This window comes from Chiloscyllium plagiosum, chromosome 37 (assembly GCF_004010195.1).
Source record: "Chiloscyllium plagiosum isolate BGI_BamShark_2017 chromosome 37, ASM401019v2, whole genome shotgun sequence".
In the NCBI taxonomy this organism is placed as follows: domain Eukaryota; kingdom Metazoa; phylum Chordata; class Chondrichthyes; order Orectolobiformes; family Hemiscylliidae; genus Chiloscyllium; species Chiloscyllium plagiosum.
In genome coordinates, this window is record NC_057746.1 from 27,651,405 (window position 1) to 27,670,031 (window position 18,627).

General features: G+C 42.4%; 1 protein-coding gene across 2 annotated transcripts in view; it reads left to right on the top strand.

The window, feature by feature from the left end:
• The first annotated feature begins 9,355 nt into the window (after positions 1 to 9,355).
• zcchc17 (zinc finger, CCHC domain containing 17) overlaps positions 9,356 to 18,627 on the top strand; it is a 15,069-nt gene continuing 5,797 nt past the window's right edge. Inside the window, exons 1-6 of one of the 2 annotated variants that reach the window (XM_043678239.1) lie at positions 9,356 to 9,461; positions 10,446 to 10,600; positions 10,704 to 10,761; positions 11,129 to 11,235; positions 12,079 to 12,170; positions 15,832 to 15,932. In XM_043678239.1, coding sequence (XP_043534174.1) covers positions 10,559 to 10,600; positions 10,704 to 10,761; positions 11,129 to 11,235; positions 12,079 to 12,170; positions 15,832 to 15,932 — 400 coding nt within the window. In that variant the 5' untranslated portion in view covers positions 9,356 to 9,461; positions 10,446 to 10,558. The remainder of the gene's footprint in view (positions 9,462 to 10,445; positions 10,601 to 10,703; positions 10,762 to 11,128; positions 11,236 to 12,078; positions 12,171 to 15,831; positions 15,933 to 18,627) is intronic. The other variant, XM_043678240.1, reaches the window with a different exon arrangement.

Sequence of the window (18,627 nt, forward strand, 5' to 3'; positions counted from 1 at the left end):
AACATTTAAAAGACATTCACTAAGTTCGTGAATAAATGTTTAGAGGTATATGGGCCAAGTGCAGGCAAGTGAGACTAGTTTAGTTTTGGATTATGGCCGGTATGGCCTGTTGGATCAAAGGGTCTGTTTCTGCGCTGTGTGACTCTGAATGCTTCCTTTTGTTTAACAATTTCACAGGGGTGTCATACAGAAACATTTGATGTTGAGACATGTAAGGAAATATTATGGGTGGTGACCAAAATATTGGTCAAAGAGTAGATTATAATAGGATTTCTTATGAAGAGGAATGATTCAGAAATAGAGATTTTTATCACAGGAATTCCAGAGTTTATGGCCTTAGGAGCTAAAGACACAACCACAATAAATAAGAAAAAGGGAAAATGCTGGATAAACTCAGAAGGTCTGGCAGCACCTGTACAGGAGTCCCTCTTCCCTACCTTTTATCTTAGCCTGCTTGGCACACCTTCCTCATTCCTGAAGAAGGGCTTATGCCCGAAACATCGATTCTCCTGCTCCTTGGATGCTGCCTGACCTGTTGCACTTTTCCAGCAACACATTTTTAAGATCAGATAAGAGAAGACCTATAAAGTGGGTGGGTTGTCTTATGGAGAAAAGTTGGATAGGCTGGTATCTACTGGAACTTGGAGTAAGAGGTAACTTGATTGAAATCTACATGATCAGAGAGGTTTCAACGGGCTTCATGTGGAAATGATGTTTCCTTTAACAGTTAATCTAGAGCAAGAGGTCACTGTTTAAAAGATGTCACCCACTGAAAACAGATGAGACAAGATACTTTCTCAAAGGGTCATGAGTCTTTGAAACACTTCCCGAAAAGGTAGTGTAAGCAGAAGGCCTCCAATTCTTTTGGGGAACATGTTGATTATTGGTAAATGGGGGGTGGGTGGGGGAAGGTGAAAGGGTATTGGGATAGAAAGGAATATGGATTTGTAGTTAGCATCAATCAGATCAGTATTGAACTTATTAAATGGAGTCAGCTTGATGGGCCAAATGCCTGAAACTTGTTTTTTGTTTGTATGTACATATTCTGTTGTTAGTAATATCCAAGGTAGGACCATCCTCATTGGCATCAGTTTCTGTAGATGTTAGTAATCAAAAACCAAATTAAAGGGAGTAGTATTCTGGATAAAATCATTATTAAAACAAGGTTTGTGTTGAACCCAGTGTGTTAACTTGTTTTGTTTTTAAAAACATTACACTAATTAGTTATTTCTATGAAGGCTTGCTGCCTTCAGTTTTGTCACTGAAAGCAAGTGTGAGGAACTCACCAACCTCTTGACCACTAAGACTGATACCAGCTGCTGCCTCCCTCCCATCCAACAGTCGCCAATTGTCCTTTCTCTAATTTTTCTCCTATCCTGCCTTATGCTGATAATATGATCTACACTGCACTGGGGAGACCAAACATATGGTCACACTTTCATTCAACACCCAGGTTTTCCAGTGGTCTGTTATTTTAATTCTTGTCCTTGCTCTCACACTGGCATTTCAATCCTCCATATTGCTGCCTGCCCTGCTTTGCTTTTCTAGCACCACACACTCGGCTACTGTATTGTTCCAGTCAGGCTCAATGGAAGTTTGAGGAATAGCATGTTATCTTTTGATGGGGCATTTTATAGACTGTGGGCTCCATATGAGCTCAACAATTTCAGACCATAATCACTCTTGCTTTTGGCACATTTTGTTGTTTCTTTCAATGCCCCAACATTCAATTTATCTGAAAGCATTTTATTCTCATCATCATTTTGTCTTTTTCCCCACCCAATTCTTGCTGAAACATCTATTTTATTTTTAACTTTTACCAATTGGGATGAAAGGTCACAAAACTGATGCATCCACTGTTCCTTTCCACATGTTATTTATTAACTGTTACGTACTTGTAACCTGGGAGTTACCTCGTACTTGTAACCTGTCTGTTTTTGTTTCCATACTTGGGGTAAGAGTTCACTCTTATATTTTGGTCTGGGACTGAATAATATTCACTGTTTTATATTCTAGTCATAGCATAAGCCCATGTGACCTTTTATGCCTTGCCTGAAACAGGACCTCAGTTTCAGATAAGGAAGGTATAATGATGCTGACAGTCAGTATACTGTCAGTACAGTAGAGGAAGTGCGTTTTGTGACTAGATTCTCATATGTGAGAGACTTGAACTTATGACCTAGTGACTTGTTGAGAGTGCAATCCACAAACATTGAGACCACTATAAAGTTGCTGGTTTCACTTTCCAAAGCTTGCCTAGGTGAATGCCTCCGTGTGACTCTCAACAGGGCTTTTAGCCATTAAAACACCACAGCCAACTCAATCCTCTTATCCATAATCCATCAGGGTGTGTTTCTTTCAGGCAGCTCACCTGATCGAGGCACATAGAGTAATAGAGATGTACAGAATGGAAACAGACCCTTCAGTCCAACCCGTCCATGCCAACCAGATATCCCAACTCAATCTAGTCCCACCTGCCAACACCCAGCCCATATCCCTCCAAACCTTTCCTATTCAGATACCCGTCCAAATGCCTTCTAAAAGTTGCAATTATATCAGCCTCCAACACTTCATCTGGCAGCTAATTCCATACACTTACCACCCTCTGCATGAAAAAGGTGCCCCTTAGGTCCCTTTTATATCTTTTCCCTCTCATCCAAAACCTATGCCCTCTAGTTCTGGACTCCCCCACCCCAGGGAAAAGGCTTTGTCTATTTATCCTATCCATGCCCCTCATAATTTTGAAAACCTCTATAATGTCACCTCTCGGCCTCTGACGCTCCAGGGAAAACAGCCCCGGCCTGTTCAGCCTCTCTGCATAGCTCAAATCCTCCAACCCTGGCAACATCCTTGTAAATCTTTTCTGAGCCCTTTCAAGTTTCACAACATCTTTCCGATAGGAAGGAGACCAGAATTGCACGCAATATTCCAACAGTGGCCTAACCGAGGTAGTGTACAGCCACAACATGACCTCCCAACTTCTGTACTCAACATTCAGAACAATAAAAGAAAGCACACCAAGCACCTTCTTCACTATCCTATCTACCTGCGACTCCACTTTCAAGCAGCTGTGAACCTGCACTCCAAGGTCTCTTTGTTCACCAACACTCTCTAGGACCTTACCATTAAGTGTAGAAGTCCTGCTAAGATTTACTTTCCCAAAATGCAAATGCAGCACCTCGCATTTATCTGAATTAAACTCCATCTGCCACTTCTTGGCCCATTGGCCCATTTGATCAAGATCCTGTTGTAAACTGAGGTAACCTTCTTCGCTGTCCACTACACCTCCAATTTTGATGTCATCTGCAAATTTACTAACTGCACCTCTTATGCTCGCATCCAAATCATTTATGTAAATGACAAAAAGTAGAGGACCCAGCACCAATCCTTGTGGCACTCCACAGGTCACAGGCCTCCAGTCTTCTACCTTTGAGCCAAATGGCTAGTTCTCCATTTATTCAGTGAGATGGAACCTTGCTAACCAGTCTCCCATGGGGAACCTTGTCAAACGCCTTACTGAAGTCTATATAGATCACATCTACCACTCTGCCCTCATCAATCCTTTTTGTTACTTCTTCAAAAAACTCAGTCAAGTTTGTGAGACACGATTTCCCACACACAAAGCCATGTTGACTATCCCCTAATCAGTCCTTGCCTTTCCAAATACATGTACATCCTGTCTGTCAGGATTCCCTCCAACAATTTGCCCACCACCGACGTCAGGCTCACTGGTCTATAGTTTCCTGGCTTGTCCTTACCACCCTTCTTAACAGTGGCAGCACGTTAGCCAACCTGCAGTCTTCCGCCATCTCACCTTTGACTATCGATGATACAAATATCTCAGCAAGAGGCTCAGCAATCACTCCTCTAGCTTCCCACAGAGTTCTCGGGTACACCTGATCAGGTCCTGGGGGTTTTTCCACCTTTATGCGTTTCAAGATATCCAGCACTTCCTCTTCTGTAAAATGGACATTTTGCAAAGTGTCACCATCTATTTTGCTACTTTCTATATTATCCTTATCCTTTTCCACAATAAACACTGATGCAAAATACTCGTTTACTATCTTCCCCATTTTCTACGGCTCCACACAAAGGCCGCCTTGCTGATCTTTGAGAAGCCCTTTTCTCTCCCTAGTTATCCTTTTGTCCATAATGTATTTGTAAAATCCCTTTGGAATCTCCTTAACTCTATTTTCCAAAGCTATCTCATGTCCCCATTTTGCCCTCCTGATTTCCCTCTTAAGTATACTCCTACCGCCTTTTTCTCTTTGAAGGATTCACTCTATCTATCCTGTCTTTCTTCTTTTTCTTAACCAAACCCTCAATTTCTTTAGTCATCCAGCATTCCCTATACCTACCAGCCTTTCCTTTCACTCTAACAGGAATATACATTCTCTGGATTTTCGTTATCACATTTCTGAAAGCTTCCCATTTTCCAGCCGTCCCTTTTACCTGTGAACATCTGCCCCCAATCAGCTTTTGAGAGTTCTTGCCTAATACCATCAAAATTGGTCTTTCCGCAATTTAGAACTTTAACTTTTAGATCTGGTCTATCCTTTTCCATTACTATTTAAATCTAATAGAATTATGGTCGCTGGCCCCAAAGTGCTCCTCCACTGACACCTCAGTCACCTGCCCTGCCTTATTTCCCAAGAGTATATCAAGTTTTGCACCTTCTCCAGTCGGTACATTCACATACTGAATCAAAAAATTTTCTTGTACACACTTAAGAAATTCCTCTCCATCTAAACCTTTAACACTATGGCAGTCCCAGTTTATGTTTGGAAAGTTAAAATCCCCTACCATAACAACCCTAATTATTCGCACAGATAGCTGAGATCTCCTTATAAGTTTGTTTCTGAATTTCCCTCTGACTATTAGGGGGTCTATAATACAATCCCAATAAGGTGATCATCCATTTCTTATTTCTCAGTTCCACCCAAATAACTTCCCTGGATGTATTTCTGGGAATATCCTCCCCCAGCACAGCTGTAATGCTATCCCTTATCAAAAATGCCACTCCCCCAACTCTCTTGCCTCCCTTTCGATCCTTCCCATAGCATTTGTATCCTGGAATATTAAGCTGCCAGTCCTGCCCATCTTTGAGCCATGTTTCTGTAATTGCTATGATATCCCAGTCCCATGTTCCTAACCATGCCCTGAGTTCATCTGCCTTCCCTGTTAGGCCCCTTGCATTGAAGTAAATACACTTTATTAGTCCTACCTTGTCCCAGCTGCCCTGACCGTTTGACTCACTTCTGTTCTCAACTGTACCAGTCTCAGATTGATCTCTTTCCTCACTATCTCCCTGGGTTACCCCCCCCCCACAATCTTACTAGTTTAAATCCTCCCAAGCAGCTCTAGCAAATCTCCCTGCCACTATATTAGTCCCCTTCCAATTTAGATGCAATCCGTCCTTCTTGTACAGGTCACTTCTACCCCAAAAGAGATCCAATGGTCCAAAAATGTGAATCCTTCTCCCATGCACCAGCTCCTCTGCCGTGCATCCATCTGCTCTATCCTCCTATTCCTCCCTCACTAGCTTGTAGCACTGGGAGTAATCCATATATTACTACTCTCGAAGACCTCCTTTTTAAATTTCTGCCTAACTGTCTGTAATATTCCTTCAGAATCTCAACCTTTTCCCTTCCTATGTCATTGGTTCCTATGTGGACCTCATGCTGGCCCTTTGCCACCTTGAGAACATTTTGCACCCTCTCAGAGACATTCTTGATCCTGGCATCAGGGAAGCAATACACCATTCTGATTTTTTGCTGCTGGCCACAGAAACGTCTGTCTGTACCTTGGACAAGAGAGTCCCCTAACACAATTGATCTCTTGGTGGGCGGCACGGTGGCACAGTGGTTAGCACTGCTGCCTCGCAGCGCCAGAGACCCGGGTTCAATTCCCGCCTCAGGCGACTGACTGTGTGGAGTTTGCACATTCTCCCCGTGTCTGCGTGGGTTTCCTCCGGGTGCTCCGGTTTCCTCCCACAGTCCAAAGATGTGCAGGTCAGGTGAATTGGCCATGTTAAACTGTCCGTAGTGTTAGGTAAGGGGTAAATGTAGGGGTATGGGTGGGTTGCGCTTCGGCGGGTCGGTGTGGACTTGTTGGGCCGAAGGGTCTATTTCCACACTGTAAAGTAATCTAATCTAATAACCCTCATTGCATTAGAGCCAGTCTCAATTAGCTGTTTGTGCTACATTCCCCTGAGAATCCATCACTCCCTACATTTTCCAAAACAGCATACTTGTTTGAAATGTATATAGCCACAGAAGGCTCCTGCACTAGCTGGTCCCCTAACACAATTGATCTCTTGGAACCCGACATAACCCTCATTGCATTAGAGCCAGTCTCAATTAGCTGTTTGTGCTACACTCCCCTGAGAATCCATCACACCCTACATTTTCCAAAACAGCATACTTGTTTGAAATGTATATAGCCACAGAAGGCTCCTGCACTAGCTGCCTACCTCTCTTACCTTTCCTGCAGTTAACTCATCTATGTGACATCTTTTGTTTCTTTCTCCCACCTCCACTTCCCTTTGGCTGCGGTGGAACAACATTTCTGGTCATGGTTAGAGTGGTGCTGGAAAAGCATAGCAGGTCAGGTAGCATCTGAGGAGCAGGAAAATTGATGTTTCAGGCAAAAGCCCTTCATCAGGAATGGTGTCATTTCTGGTCATTTAGTCTTTCCTGCCTGTCACCCTATTACTGACCTTACTTTAGATCTATTCCCATGCATTCCTTGCTCAAAATCTATTCTATTGTATTAACTGCCACCTAAACTGTGCAATGCCCTGCTAAGTTTCAATATCCAAGAACATTGATCTCCCTCACTCTGTAAGTTTACAACCAATGGACTTCTGCTTTTTGAATACTACATTCAAGTCTGCTCTCCCCACTATGCGAAAGATGTTGTTAAACTTGAAAGTGTGCATAAAAGACTTACAAGCGACAGGCTGAACAGGCTGGGGTCATTTTCCCTGGAGCATCAGAGTTTATGGGGTGATATTATAGAGATTTATAAAATCAAGAGGGAGAGGTGGATAGGGTGAGCAGCCAAGGTCTTCTTCCCAGGGTAAGAGTGTACAAAAATAGAGGGAATAGGTTTAAGGTGTGAGGGAAAAGATTTAAAAAGGAACATGAGGGACAACTTTTTCACACAGAAGGTGGGGCGTGTATGGAATGAGCTGCCAGAGGAAGTGGTGGAGGCTGGTACAATTACAACATTTAAAAGGCATCTGGATGGGTATATGAGTAGGGAGGCTTTAGAGGGATGTGGACCAAATGATTAGGTTAGGATATCCGGTCGAGTTGGACTGAAGGGGCTGTTTACTTCGATGATGCCAAGTATGTTGTTGTTGTTGCTGCCGCTGTACATGCCTCTGTGTTGCCATGATGTGGAGTTACCTGATGAAGAAGCAGCGCTATGAAAGCTAGTGCTTCCAAATAAACCTGTTGGACTATAACCTGGCGTTGTGTGATTTTTAATTATGCCTCTGGGTGTTAGCGAGTCGCTCATTTATTAATTTATGCACCTGGTTCTAGATTGACAAACGGATGACGAAGTGCAATCATTTGACTGCTTTGCCGTCCAACAGTCAGAAGCCATTAAACAGACATCGCGGCCTCCATTGAATGACCTTCCCGTACTCGCCGCCCGGTACCTCCCGCTGCAAGACTCGTCCCCATGCCGCTGCCTCCCAACAACGAGGCTCCTCATTGGTTCACTGGAACAGGAAGGAGCCGGCGCCAATTGGTCGGTCTCGACATCGATCGAGACGGGATGGGCGGAGACGTATCATACGCTCCGGAGCTGATTGGAGAACCGCGACGCCAATCAAACGGCGGGTGCAAGTCACATCGCGTGAGGCCCCGCCCCATCGATTCAAGCTTGTGAAGGTTCCAGGTTGACCAGGCCCTTGGTTTGTGGATGATATTGCAACTTATTTTTGTTTCTGTCTTTATCTGTGTGTGTTGTCTGTGATGTTCTGATTAACTGGCCAGACATTTAACCTGGCAATTTAGTTTGAGGTCACCTTGTAGTGACTGGTAGCTGGAAAGCTTTATGTACAACTGCTGGATTCCAGTTATACTGCAGAATGTGCATCAGGAGTCCCAAAGGAATCCCTGTGAAATTACAATACAGTAAAGTAAAAGACTGCAGATGCTGGAGGCCTGAAATAAAATCAACAGGTCTGGCAGAACCTGGGGAGACAAAACAGAGGGAGACTTTGTGAAATTATGTTTCTGTGTCAGATTACAGTACCACCTTGGCTTGCTTAGGTTAGGTTTGATTAAATCGGTTTCTTCCCTTCACTTGCCTTAGGATTTGGATGTGTGAGCTATGTGATCTTGAACGTCTTTTGTTGCTCATTTGTTGCCCAGAGTTTGAATTGGTAACAGTGGAGAAACTGTCTGTGTTTGTGCTCATTACTGCACTGAATCTAACAGTATGTCCATATTGGTGCAGAGTAACACAAAAGTCCTGTAATTATTCAGTTAAAAATCACACAAAACCAGGTTATAGTCCAACAGGTTTATTTGGAAGTACTAGCTTTTAGAACGCTGCTCCACTGATGAAGGGCTTTTGCCTGAAATGTCGATTTTCCTGCTCCTTGGATGCTGCTGACCTGCTGTGCTTTTCCAGCACCACACTCTCGATTATAACCTGGTGTTGTGTGATTTTTAACTTTGTACTACCCCAGTCCAACACTGGCATCTCCAAATCATGACTGTAATTATTCAGTTCCCTACGGCATACAGTGCTGGAATCACTCCCCAGAGTGCAATCAATGGAAAATTCTGTGCGTTATTGTGAATTTGCACTCTAGCACTGGCTGCCTTTCTCCCTTCTGTGAAATGGAAACCCTTTGAAAGATTCATATTCTATGCAGTGCAATGTAAATGCATTTATAATGTTGTGCTAACTTCACAGCTCCTGCTAAGCACTTCCTTGACCATAAAAAACTTACTTGTATATTTTTTAAAAGTGTCATCAGGTATGTTGTGAACACACTCCTATAGAAGGTTGGATAAACTTAAACCTTCTGGCCCATAAGTAGGGACACTGCTTCTAAACCTCAAAAGCACTTGAAAGCTTTCTTTTATGTTTGTAGAATATTAGATCTTTCCATATTAATATTTTTTTTGAAAAAAGTATATATTTCATGAAAGCATTGCCTCTGATTTAACATTGACCTGAATCCATTTACAATACTTCATTTTCTTATATGAGTATTCAGAGACACTGTGAATGACATGACATGCGCTTTTATTTTCTGGTTTATTGTGTGTGAAAATTTAATTGTGATCAGAGGTTTATCTGCTTTCAGGTCGACTTACGAACATCAGTGCTTCTGCATGCCGAGGCATCGGGTTCCAACATTGATTAGGAAAGGATAACTCACGCCATTGAGATATCTTGATCTTTGTGGAGAGCTTTCTTCGGAGTTAGTAGTGAGTGCCATTGCTGACCATGACATCAGAGCAAGTGTTAATAAAACTTGTTGCTTATTAGGATACCTGTAGTAATGTACCTGCAACCATAGATATATGAGGAGAAAAGTGCTGAGATGGGTTGGCTCAGAGGCAACTCACAATGACAAACAAACAGCCTGAAAAGTGTTAGGTAAGCAGTTGCATGCTAGTTAATAACATTGATTCAGATTGTAGAGCACTATAACTAGTGATTCAGCCGTTGCAGTAGGCTCCAATAACTCTTCAGATAGTGATAGTCTGAATTTACTTTTTATATGTACCCTTTAATTTTGCACATTCTCCCTATGTCTGCTGGGTTTCCTCCGGGTGCTCCGGCTGCCTCCCGTAATCCAAAGATGTGCAGGTTAGGTAAATTGGCCATGCTAAATTGCCCATAGTGTTCAGAGTTGTGGAGGTTAGGTGCATTAGTCAGGGGTACATGTAGAGTAATAGGGTAGGGGAATGGGTCTGGGTGTGTTAATCTTCGGAGGGTTGGTATGGACTAGTTGGGCTGAATGGCTTGTTTCACGCTGTATAGATTCTATGTTTCAAGGATAAGTGATGTGAATTTTGAAATGCAACATCTTTTGTTTCAGTCAGAAGGCTGGCTGGTACTTGCACAGTTTTTCATGAATGGAAGCTTTATAAAAGCTACACCGGGAGATATTGACATCTCTATTCTCTCCAGCACTTTTTTTCTAATGAAGCCAGCCAAGAGCAAATAAGCTGATATAATGTAACAAGTAATTTGTCCATAGAACTTTGCTGAACATAGTATTTCTGGTTTGGGATAATTAATTGTTGCTGAAGGAATTGCAGGTGAATGAAATTTCATGATTTACAGCAATTCACTAAGACCCAACATCACTTGCGGGTGATCGGGAAATGCAACTTTGTCAGAATTGCACCAGATGCATGAGTGTATGTTTTCAAAACCTGTATATTTTTGTTTCTTTAATCCAGATCTTCCTGATAGAAGACAGTTTGAAATAAATGTTTATCTGGAATATGGTCGTCATCTCAAGCATCTTTCAAGGGTTCTACTCTTTTCTTAATATACTGTAGGTTGTATAAAGATGGAAGACTTGCCTGAACTGTACATGATATTACAAGGCGAGGTATATCTTTCGATGTATACACACATTCTTATGTGCACTGTCCATAACTCTCTTTCAGTTCTGACTGGTGGCAAAAAAAATTCAACTCAAATTAATTTTTCAGGTTGCATCTGTAACAGAATATGGAGCATTTATTAAAATTCCGGGTTGCAAGCGACAAGGTAAAGTGTTGCTACAATTTGGTGCACAATATGTATATTTTATTGTTTTATACTTAGATGACATTTGTAAACTTCACTTTCTAATCACTGAATAACGCTAAACATATGACATCATTGTGACTCTTGCAAAATTTGATATTCCCTGTTTTAGAAGTTGCCTCATTCAATATTTGATGCCAGTTGTGAATTTTTCAAAGCTCACTCTTTTAAAGCAAAGTAGCAGTCTCAGTGGTATATGTAAGAAATCTCAACAGATTAGGGAGCTCTGCCATAACAGTGAAAGTTACTGAGTGATGTGCCCAGTACCCAAGGTTGTGGGGACACTGTGGCTAGGATTAATTGACGGAATGCTTGTATTATTTTTCAGGTCTGGTCCACAAGTCGCACATGTCAGCAAGCCGTGTGGATAATCCCTCTGAGATTGTTGATGTTGGAGAAAAGGTCTGGGTTAAAGTAATCGGGAAAGAGGTACAGGTGCTAACCCTGGACACTTTTGAAGCTGCATGCAATCTTGAGATCATTTTTCCAGTTTCTTTCCTCTGCTGGTCTATGGAATAAATTGCTGAGTTTCCAAAGTGCAGCAGAATTTAGTAGATGTTGATTATAAATGGATGAACAATTTTGTCACGGTGCTTGTAAGACTTTTTCAGTTCAAGCACTTTTAATGAAATTGAAAATGCTGAGGTTACCAGGTCAGCTGCTATCTGAGAGAAGTTTGGCAATCATTCCTCACAACAAAGCAGCAAGAGAGGAAGAAGGATCAAAATGTAAGGAATGGTAGGGTAAAGTAGGAGAAATTAAATGACAAAATGAGAAAAATTAATTCCGATCAGTAACTCTACCACCCTCACATTTTGTTTAATTAGTGGCAACTGTTTGTCAAGGTGTTGCATCCTTTTAAACCAATCGTTTTATAACCATCTGATTACCATCTCTTTTTACTTTGCGCCATCATCCCTTTTGTCATTTAAATTCACCTGCCTTCCAGCCCATCATAGAGTTTCCCTTTTGTTATTTATCCCAACGAAATTATGGAAATACACAGCAGGTCTGGAAGGTTTGTCAGGAAAGAAAACCAAGTTAATTTTTCAGCTTGGTGACCTCTCATTAGAACAGAGAACAGTTGCAAATGGAACAGGTTTGTCAGTATCCATGTGGACATGGAAAGGCTGCGGTGGGCAGTCATCTTTAAATCTATCCTTCTTTACATTACAGAGTCCCTGCTCTTTATATGTACACGGCGGCAGGTTTTCTTTTTGGGATGAAGCTCTTGTGTATGATATATGACGACAATTAAAACTAAGCTTTTGTTTTAAGGTAAAGGATGGCAAAGTCAAGCTTTCTCTTTCAATGAAGGCTGTTAATCAGGGATCTGGGAAGGACCTCGATCCAAATAACGTTATTCTTGAGTATGTGTTTTTGATCAAGGCTTTGGCTTGTTTTCTTGTAACATAGAGTCATAGAGATGTACAGTACAGAAACAGACCATTCGGTCCAACTTGTTCATGCCGACCAGATATCCTTACCTAATCTTGTCCAATTGGCCAGCACTTGGCCCATATCCCATTAAACCCTTCCTATTCATATACCCATCCAGATGCCTTTTAAATGTTGTCATTGTGCCAACCTCCACCATTTCCTCTGGCAGCTCATTCCATACACACACTACCCTCTGTGTGAAAAAGTTACCTCTTGGCTCCCTTTTATAGCTTTCCCCTCTCACCCTAAACCTATGCACTCTAGTTCTGGACTCCCTCATCCCAGGGAAAAGATATTGTCCATTTATCCTATCCATGCCCCTCGTGGTTTTATAAAACTGTATAAGGTCACCCCTCAGCCTCTCATGCTCCAGGGAAAACATCCCCAGCCTATTCAGCCTCTCCTTATAGCTCAAATCCTCCAACCCTGGCAACACGGTAGCACAGTGGTTAGCACTGCTGCCTCACAGCACCAGAGACCCAGGTTCAATTCAAGCCTCAGGCGACTGTCTGTGTGGAGTTTGCACATTCTCCCCATGTCTGCGTGGGTTTTCTCCGGGTGCTCCAGTTTCTTCCCACAGTCCAAAAATGTGCAGGTCAGGTGAATTGGCCATGCTAAATTGCCATAGTGTTAGGTGAAGGGGTAAATGTAGGGGAATGGGTCTGGGTGGGTTGTGCTTCGGCGGGTCAGTGTGGACTTGTTGGGCTAAAGGGCCTGTTTCCACACTGTAAGTAATCTAATCTAATCTAAATAAAATCCTTGTAAATTTTTTCTGAATCCTTTCCAGTTTCATAACAATCCTTCTGATGGGAAGGAGACCAGAATTGCACGCAATATTCCAAAAGTAGCCTAACCAATGTAGTGTACAGCCAAAACATGATCTCCCAATTCTTGTACTCAATACTCTGACGAAGAAAGGAAAGCAAACCAAAAGCCTTCTTCACTATCCTATCTACCTGTGACTCTAATTTCAAGGAACAATGAACCTGAACTGCAAGGTCTCTTTGTTCAGAAATACTCCCCAAGACCTTCCTATAATGTGCGTAAGTCCTGCTCTGATTTGCTTTTCCAAAATGCAGCACCTCACATTTACCTAAATTAAACTCCATCTGCCACTCCTCAGCCCATTGGCCCATCTGATCAAGATCCCATTGTACTCTGAGGTAATCTTCACTGTCCACTACATCTCCAATTTTGGTGTAATCTGCAAACTTACTACATATGCCTCCTATGTTCACATCCAAATGATTTATATAAATGACGAAAAGTAGAGGGCCCAGCACCGATCCTTGTGGCACTCCACTGGTCACAGCAGGCCTCCAGTCTGAAAAGCAACTCTCCACCACCACCCTCTGTCTTCTACCTTCGAGCCAGTTTTGTATCCAAATAGGTGCTTCTCCCTGTATTTCATGAGATCTAACTTTGCTAACCAGTCTCCCATGAGGAACCTTGTTGAACACCTTACTGAAATCCATATAGATCACATCAACTGCTCTGCCCTCATCAATCCTCTTTGTTACTTCCTCAAACACCTCAATCAAGTTATGAGACATGATTTCTCGGGCACAAAGCCATGCTGACTATCTCTAATCAGTCCTTGCCTTTCCAAATACATGTAAATCCTGTCCGTCATGATTCCCTCCAACAACTTCCCACCAGTGATGTCAGGGTCACCAGCCTATAGTTCCCTACTTTTCCTTGCCACCTTTCTTAAATAGTGGCACCACATTAACCAACCTTCAGTCTTCCGGCACCTCACCTGTGACTATCAATGATACAAATATTTGTTCAAGGGACCCAGCAATCACTTCTCTAGCTTCCCACAGAATTCTAGGGTGCACTTGATTGGGTCCTGGGATTTATCCATTTTTATGCATTTCAAGCCATCCAGCACCACCTCCTCTAATATGGACATTTTTCCAGATGTCACCATCTGTTTGCCCACATTCTGTATCATCTAAGTCCTTCTCCACAGTAAACACTGATGCAAAATACTCATTTAGTATCTTCCCCATCTCCTGTGGCTCCACACACAGACTGCCTTGCTGATCTTTGAGGGGCCCTATTCTTGCCCTAGTTACCCTTTTGTCCTTAATATATTTATTTGCTAAAGCTGTCTCATGTCTCCTTTTTGTCCTCCTGATTTCCCTCTTAAGTATACTCCTACTCCCTTTACAGTCTTATAAGGATTCACTCGATCCTTCCTGTTTATACCTGATATATGCTTCCTTCTTTTCCTTAGCCAAAACCTCAATTTCTCTCGTCATCCAGCATTCCCTACACCTACCACCTAGAACTACAACTTTTAGATCTGGTCTATTCTTTTTCCATCAGTATTTTAAGACTAATAAAATTATGGTTGCTGGCCCCAAAGTGCTCCCCCACTGACACCTCAGTCATCTGCCCTGCCTTATTTACCAACAGAAGTTCAAGTTTTGCACCCTCTCTAGTCGGTACATCCACATACTTAACCAGAAAATTTTCTTGTCCGTACTTTAACAAATTGCTCTCTAGTACGCGCTTTCTTGTGCACACTTAACAAATTTAAACCCCTAACACTATGGCAGTCCCAGTCTATGTTTGGAAAGTTTAAATCTCCTACCATAACCATCCTATTTTTCATACAGATAACGGAAATCTCCTTACAAATGTGTTTCTCAATTTCCCACTGGCTTTTAGAAGGTCTATAATACAATCCCAATAAGGTGATCATCCCTTTCATATTTCTCAGTTCCACCCCAATGACTTTCTTGGAATTATTCCCAGAATATCCTCCCCAAGTACAGCAGTAATGCTATCCCTTATCAAAAATGTCACTCCTACCCCTCTCTTGTCCCCCCTTTCTATCCTTCCTATAGCATTTGTTTCCTGGAACATTAAGTTGCCAGTCCTCTCCATCCCTGAGGCATGTTTCTGTAATTGCTATGATATCCCAGTTCCTGAGTTCATGTGCCTTCCTTGTTAATCCTCTTGCATTGAAATAAATGCAATTTAATTTATCAGTCCTACCTTGTTGTCTGCTTTGTTCCTGCCTGCCCTGACTGTTTGACTTGCTGCCTTTCCCAACTATGCCAGTCTTAGATTGATCTTTTTCCTCACTATTTCCCAGCCCCCACCCCCACCTCCCCACCTTACTAATTTAAATCCTCCTGAACAGCTCTAGCAAATCTCCCTGCCAGTAGATTAGTCCCCTTTCAATTCAGGTGCAATCCATCCTTCTTGTACAGGTCGCTTCTACCCAGAAAAGATTCCAATGATCCACAAAGTAGTATGATAATTGTGAAAAACTGAATCCGTGCACAATGATCTGTTGCTCAGCTTCCCAAAGCTTGGAATTTTTTGACCATTTATCAAAACCTGAGATCCTTCTCAGCATGTGTTTTCTGTTTTAACTTTGTGTTCCAAATGAATAATTTGCTTAACAGAAAGAGATGAATAAAGTTTCAGATTTATGATGGTGTATGACATGCAAAAATGGAGCTTCGCTCTTATAACTAGAGGATGCGTAGAAGAGAAAATGGAGGATAAATGGGCATGATATTATTGTCCACAGGGGATTAATTCTACCTTTTATGGGATTTTTGTTTGTAGCCAGGATGAAAGAAGGAAGCGCAAGTTCAAAGATTTTACAGGGCAGAAAATAAAACTTGAAGCCGTTCTAAACACAGTTTGCAAAAAATGTGGATGTAAAGGTATGCAACATGTCCTAATTGTTTTTATTTGATGTTAGGAGTTTCTAAAGTAATAGCTTAAATACATCCTTTTGGGGACCTTGGTACGTGCTGTTAATTCTGGTTCTGAGGAAGGGTCACTGGACCCGAAATTTTGACTCTGATTTCTCTTAACGGGTATTGCCAGACCTGCTGAGCTTTTCCAGCAGTTTCTGTTTTGAGTTTGTAATTTTAACTGCGTCAGTTGGGGAATTTCTTGTCAATCTCAAGCTCTAGGACGCTAAGTGGTTTTGCCTTCTTTTTAAGTTTGATACTTAGTTAAGGATGTATAAAGTTAAAAATCACACATCACCAGGTTATAGTCCAGCAGGTAGATTTGGAAGCACTAGCTTTCGGACCACTGCTCCTTCATCAGGTGTTTATGCAGTATAAGATCGTAGAAAGTAGAACAAACATTTACAGTGTGATTCAACTAAAATGATATATTTAAAAAGACCTGGAGTGTTTGTTAAGTCTCTCATCTTTTAGAATGGCCATGTTAGTTTCAGTTCTTTCAAATGTAAATCCCAGAACTTTTTTAAAGTTATATTCTCAAGTGAACTTTAACGATAGGAGGTGCCATGTCAGCTCGGCCTTCAGGACAACACCATACAACCCTGTTTCGGCAGACACTGCAACATGTGTCAGAGTGTTGACATGGATATCACCATTCCACGTGGCAGGTACTCATGTGACTCGGCCAACGTTGTGTGTTTCATACACTGCAGGCAAGAATTCCCTGAAGCATTGTATATTGGCGAGACCGAGCAGAGGCTACGGCAACAGATGAATGGACACCGCACAACTATTACCAGACAGGAGTGTTCCCTCTGAGTCGGGGAAAACTTCAGGGGTCCGGGACATTTGGCCTCAGACCTTCAGGTGACCATCCTCCAAGGCAGACTTCGGGACAGGCAACAATGCAAATTGGTTGAGCAGAGGCTGATAGCCAAGTTCGGTACCCGTGGAGCTGGCCTCAACCGGGACCTTGGGTTCATGTCACACTACAGGTGACCCACCCACACACACCACACACACCACACACACCCTCGCGCACACATGCACAGCCCTCCACATTCACACCCACATACGTATCTCTCACAGACGTATACCCCTTTACACTCACGCACACATACACATGCATGCACACACACTCTCACAGACACTTACAGCCCACCATGCACGCACATGCATATAAATTTGTGGGGTGAATTTGTACTTTCAGAATTACATTTTATTTTGTTCAAAAACTGCATGAATCCATTTAAGATTCTGTAAATCCCTTTTTTAGATATAGAATACAGGGGTGGCACGGGGGCTCATTGGTTAGCACTGCTGCCTCAGTGCCAGGGGCCCAAGTTTGATTCCCACCTCGGGTGGAGTTTGCACATTCTCCCTGTGTCTGTGTGGGTTTCCTCCGGGTGCTCCGGTTTGCTCCCAAAGATGTGCAGGTTAGGTGAATTGTCCATGCTAAATTGCCCATAGTCAGGAGTAAATGTAGGGGAATGGGTCTGGGTGAGATACTCTCAGAGAGTCGGTGTGGACTTGTTGGGCCAAAGGGCCTCTTTCCATACTGTAAGGAATCTAATCTGATCTCAGAATCAGTCTGAGCAGACAGACAGACTTTAACCGTACACATTTAATGTGTTATCTGAGCTGACATAGCATTATTGTTAGAGTTCACTTGAGAATGTAATTTTAAAACATGTTCTGGGATTTATGTATGAAAGAATTGAAACCAACATTGTCATTCTAAAAAAAGAGAGACTTAACAAACAATCCAAGTCTTTTTCAGGTAGCATTTGAGTTGCATCGCACTGTAAACTTTTGCTATAAATTCTGTCTCGTACGATCTTATACTCCACAATCACCTAATGAAGGAGCAGTGCTCCGAAAGCTAGTGCTTCCAAATAAACCTGTTGGACTATCATCTGGTGTTGTGTGATTTTTAATTTTGTACTCCCCAGTCAAACACCAGCACCTCCAAATCACGTCTAAGGATGAAACCGTGTTGCAGCTGTAGCACCATAGAGTTGCATAGCACAGAAACAAACCTTTCGGTCCACCTCGTTCATGCTGATCAGATATCCTAAATTAATCTAGTCCCATTTGCCAGCACTTGGCCCATATCCTTGTCAACCCTTCCTATTCATCTATCCATCCAGATGTCTTTTAAATGTTGTAATTATACCAGCCTCCACTACTTCCTCTGGCAACATCGAAACAACACACCTGCATGAAAAAGTTGCCCATTAGGTTCCCTTTAAATCTTTCTTCTCTCACCTTAAACCTATGCCCAGTAGTTCTGGATTTCCTTACCTTGGGGAAAAAGATCTTGGCTATTTTCAATGTCAATGCTGTTCATGATTTGTAGCTGAAACCCTCCAACTCTGGCAACATCCTTGTAAATCTTTTATGCCATCTTTCAGGGGAGACCAGAATTGAATGCAGTATGTCAAAATTGGCCTAACCAATCTAGAGGAACCTCGATTATCCAAATGAGGTGGGCGGGCACTATTTCATTCGGATAATTGATTATTTGGTTAATTGTTTTCCTCTGTGACTTGGAATTTTCTGTGAAGTCTGCTCCCTGTTCAGGATGCTAGACAGCAGCACACCGTACGCGAGCCCCTGGTACCCCGCCTGCCTCCAACCCTGTCTGCGCCCCCAACACGCA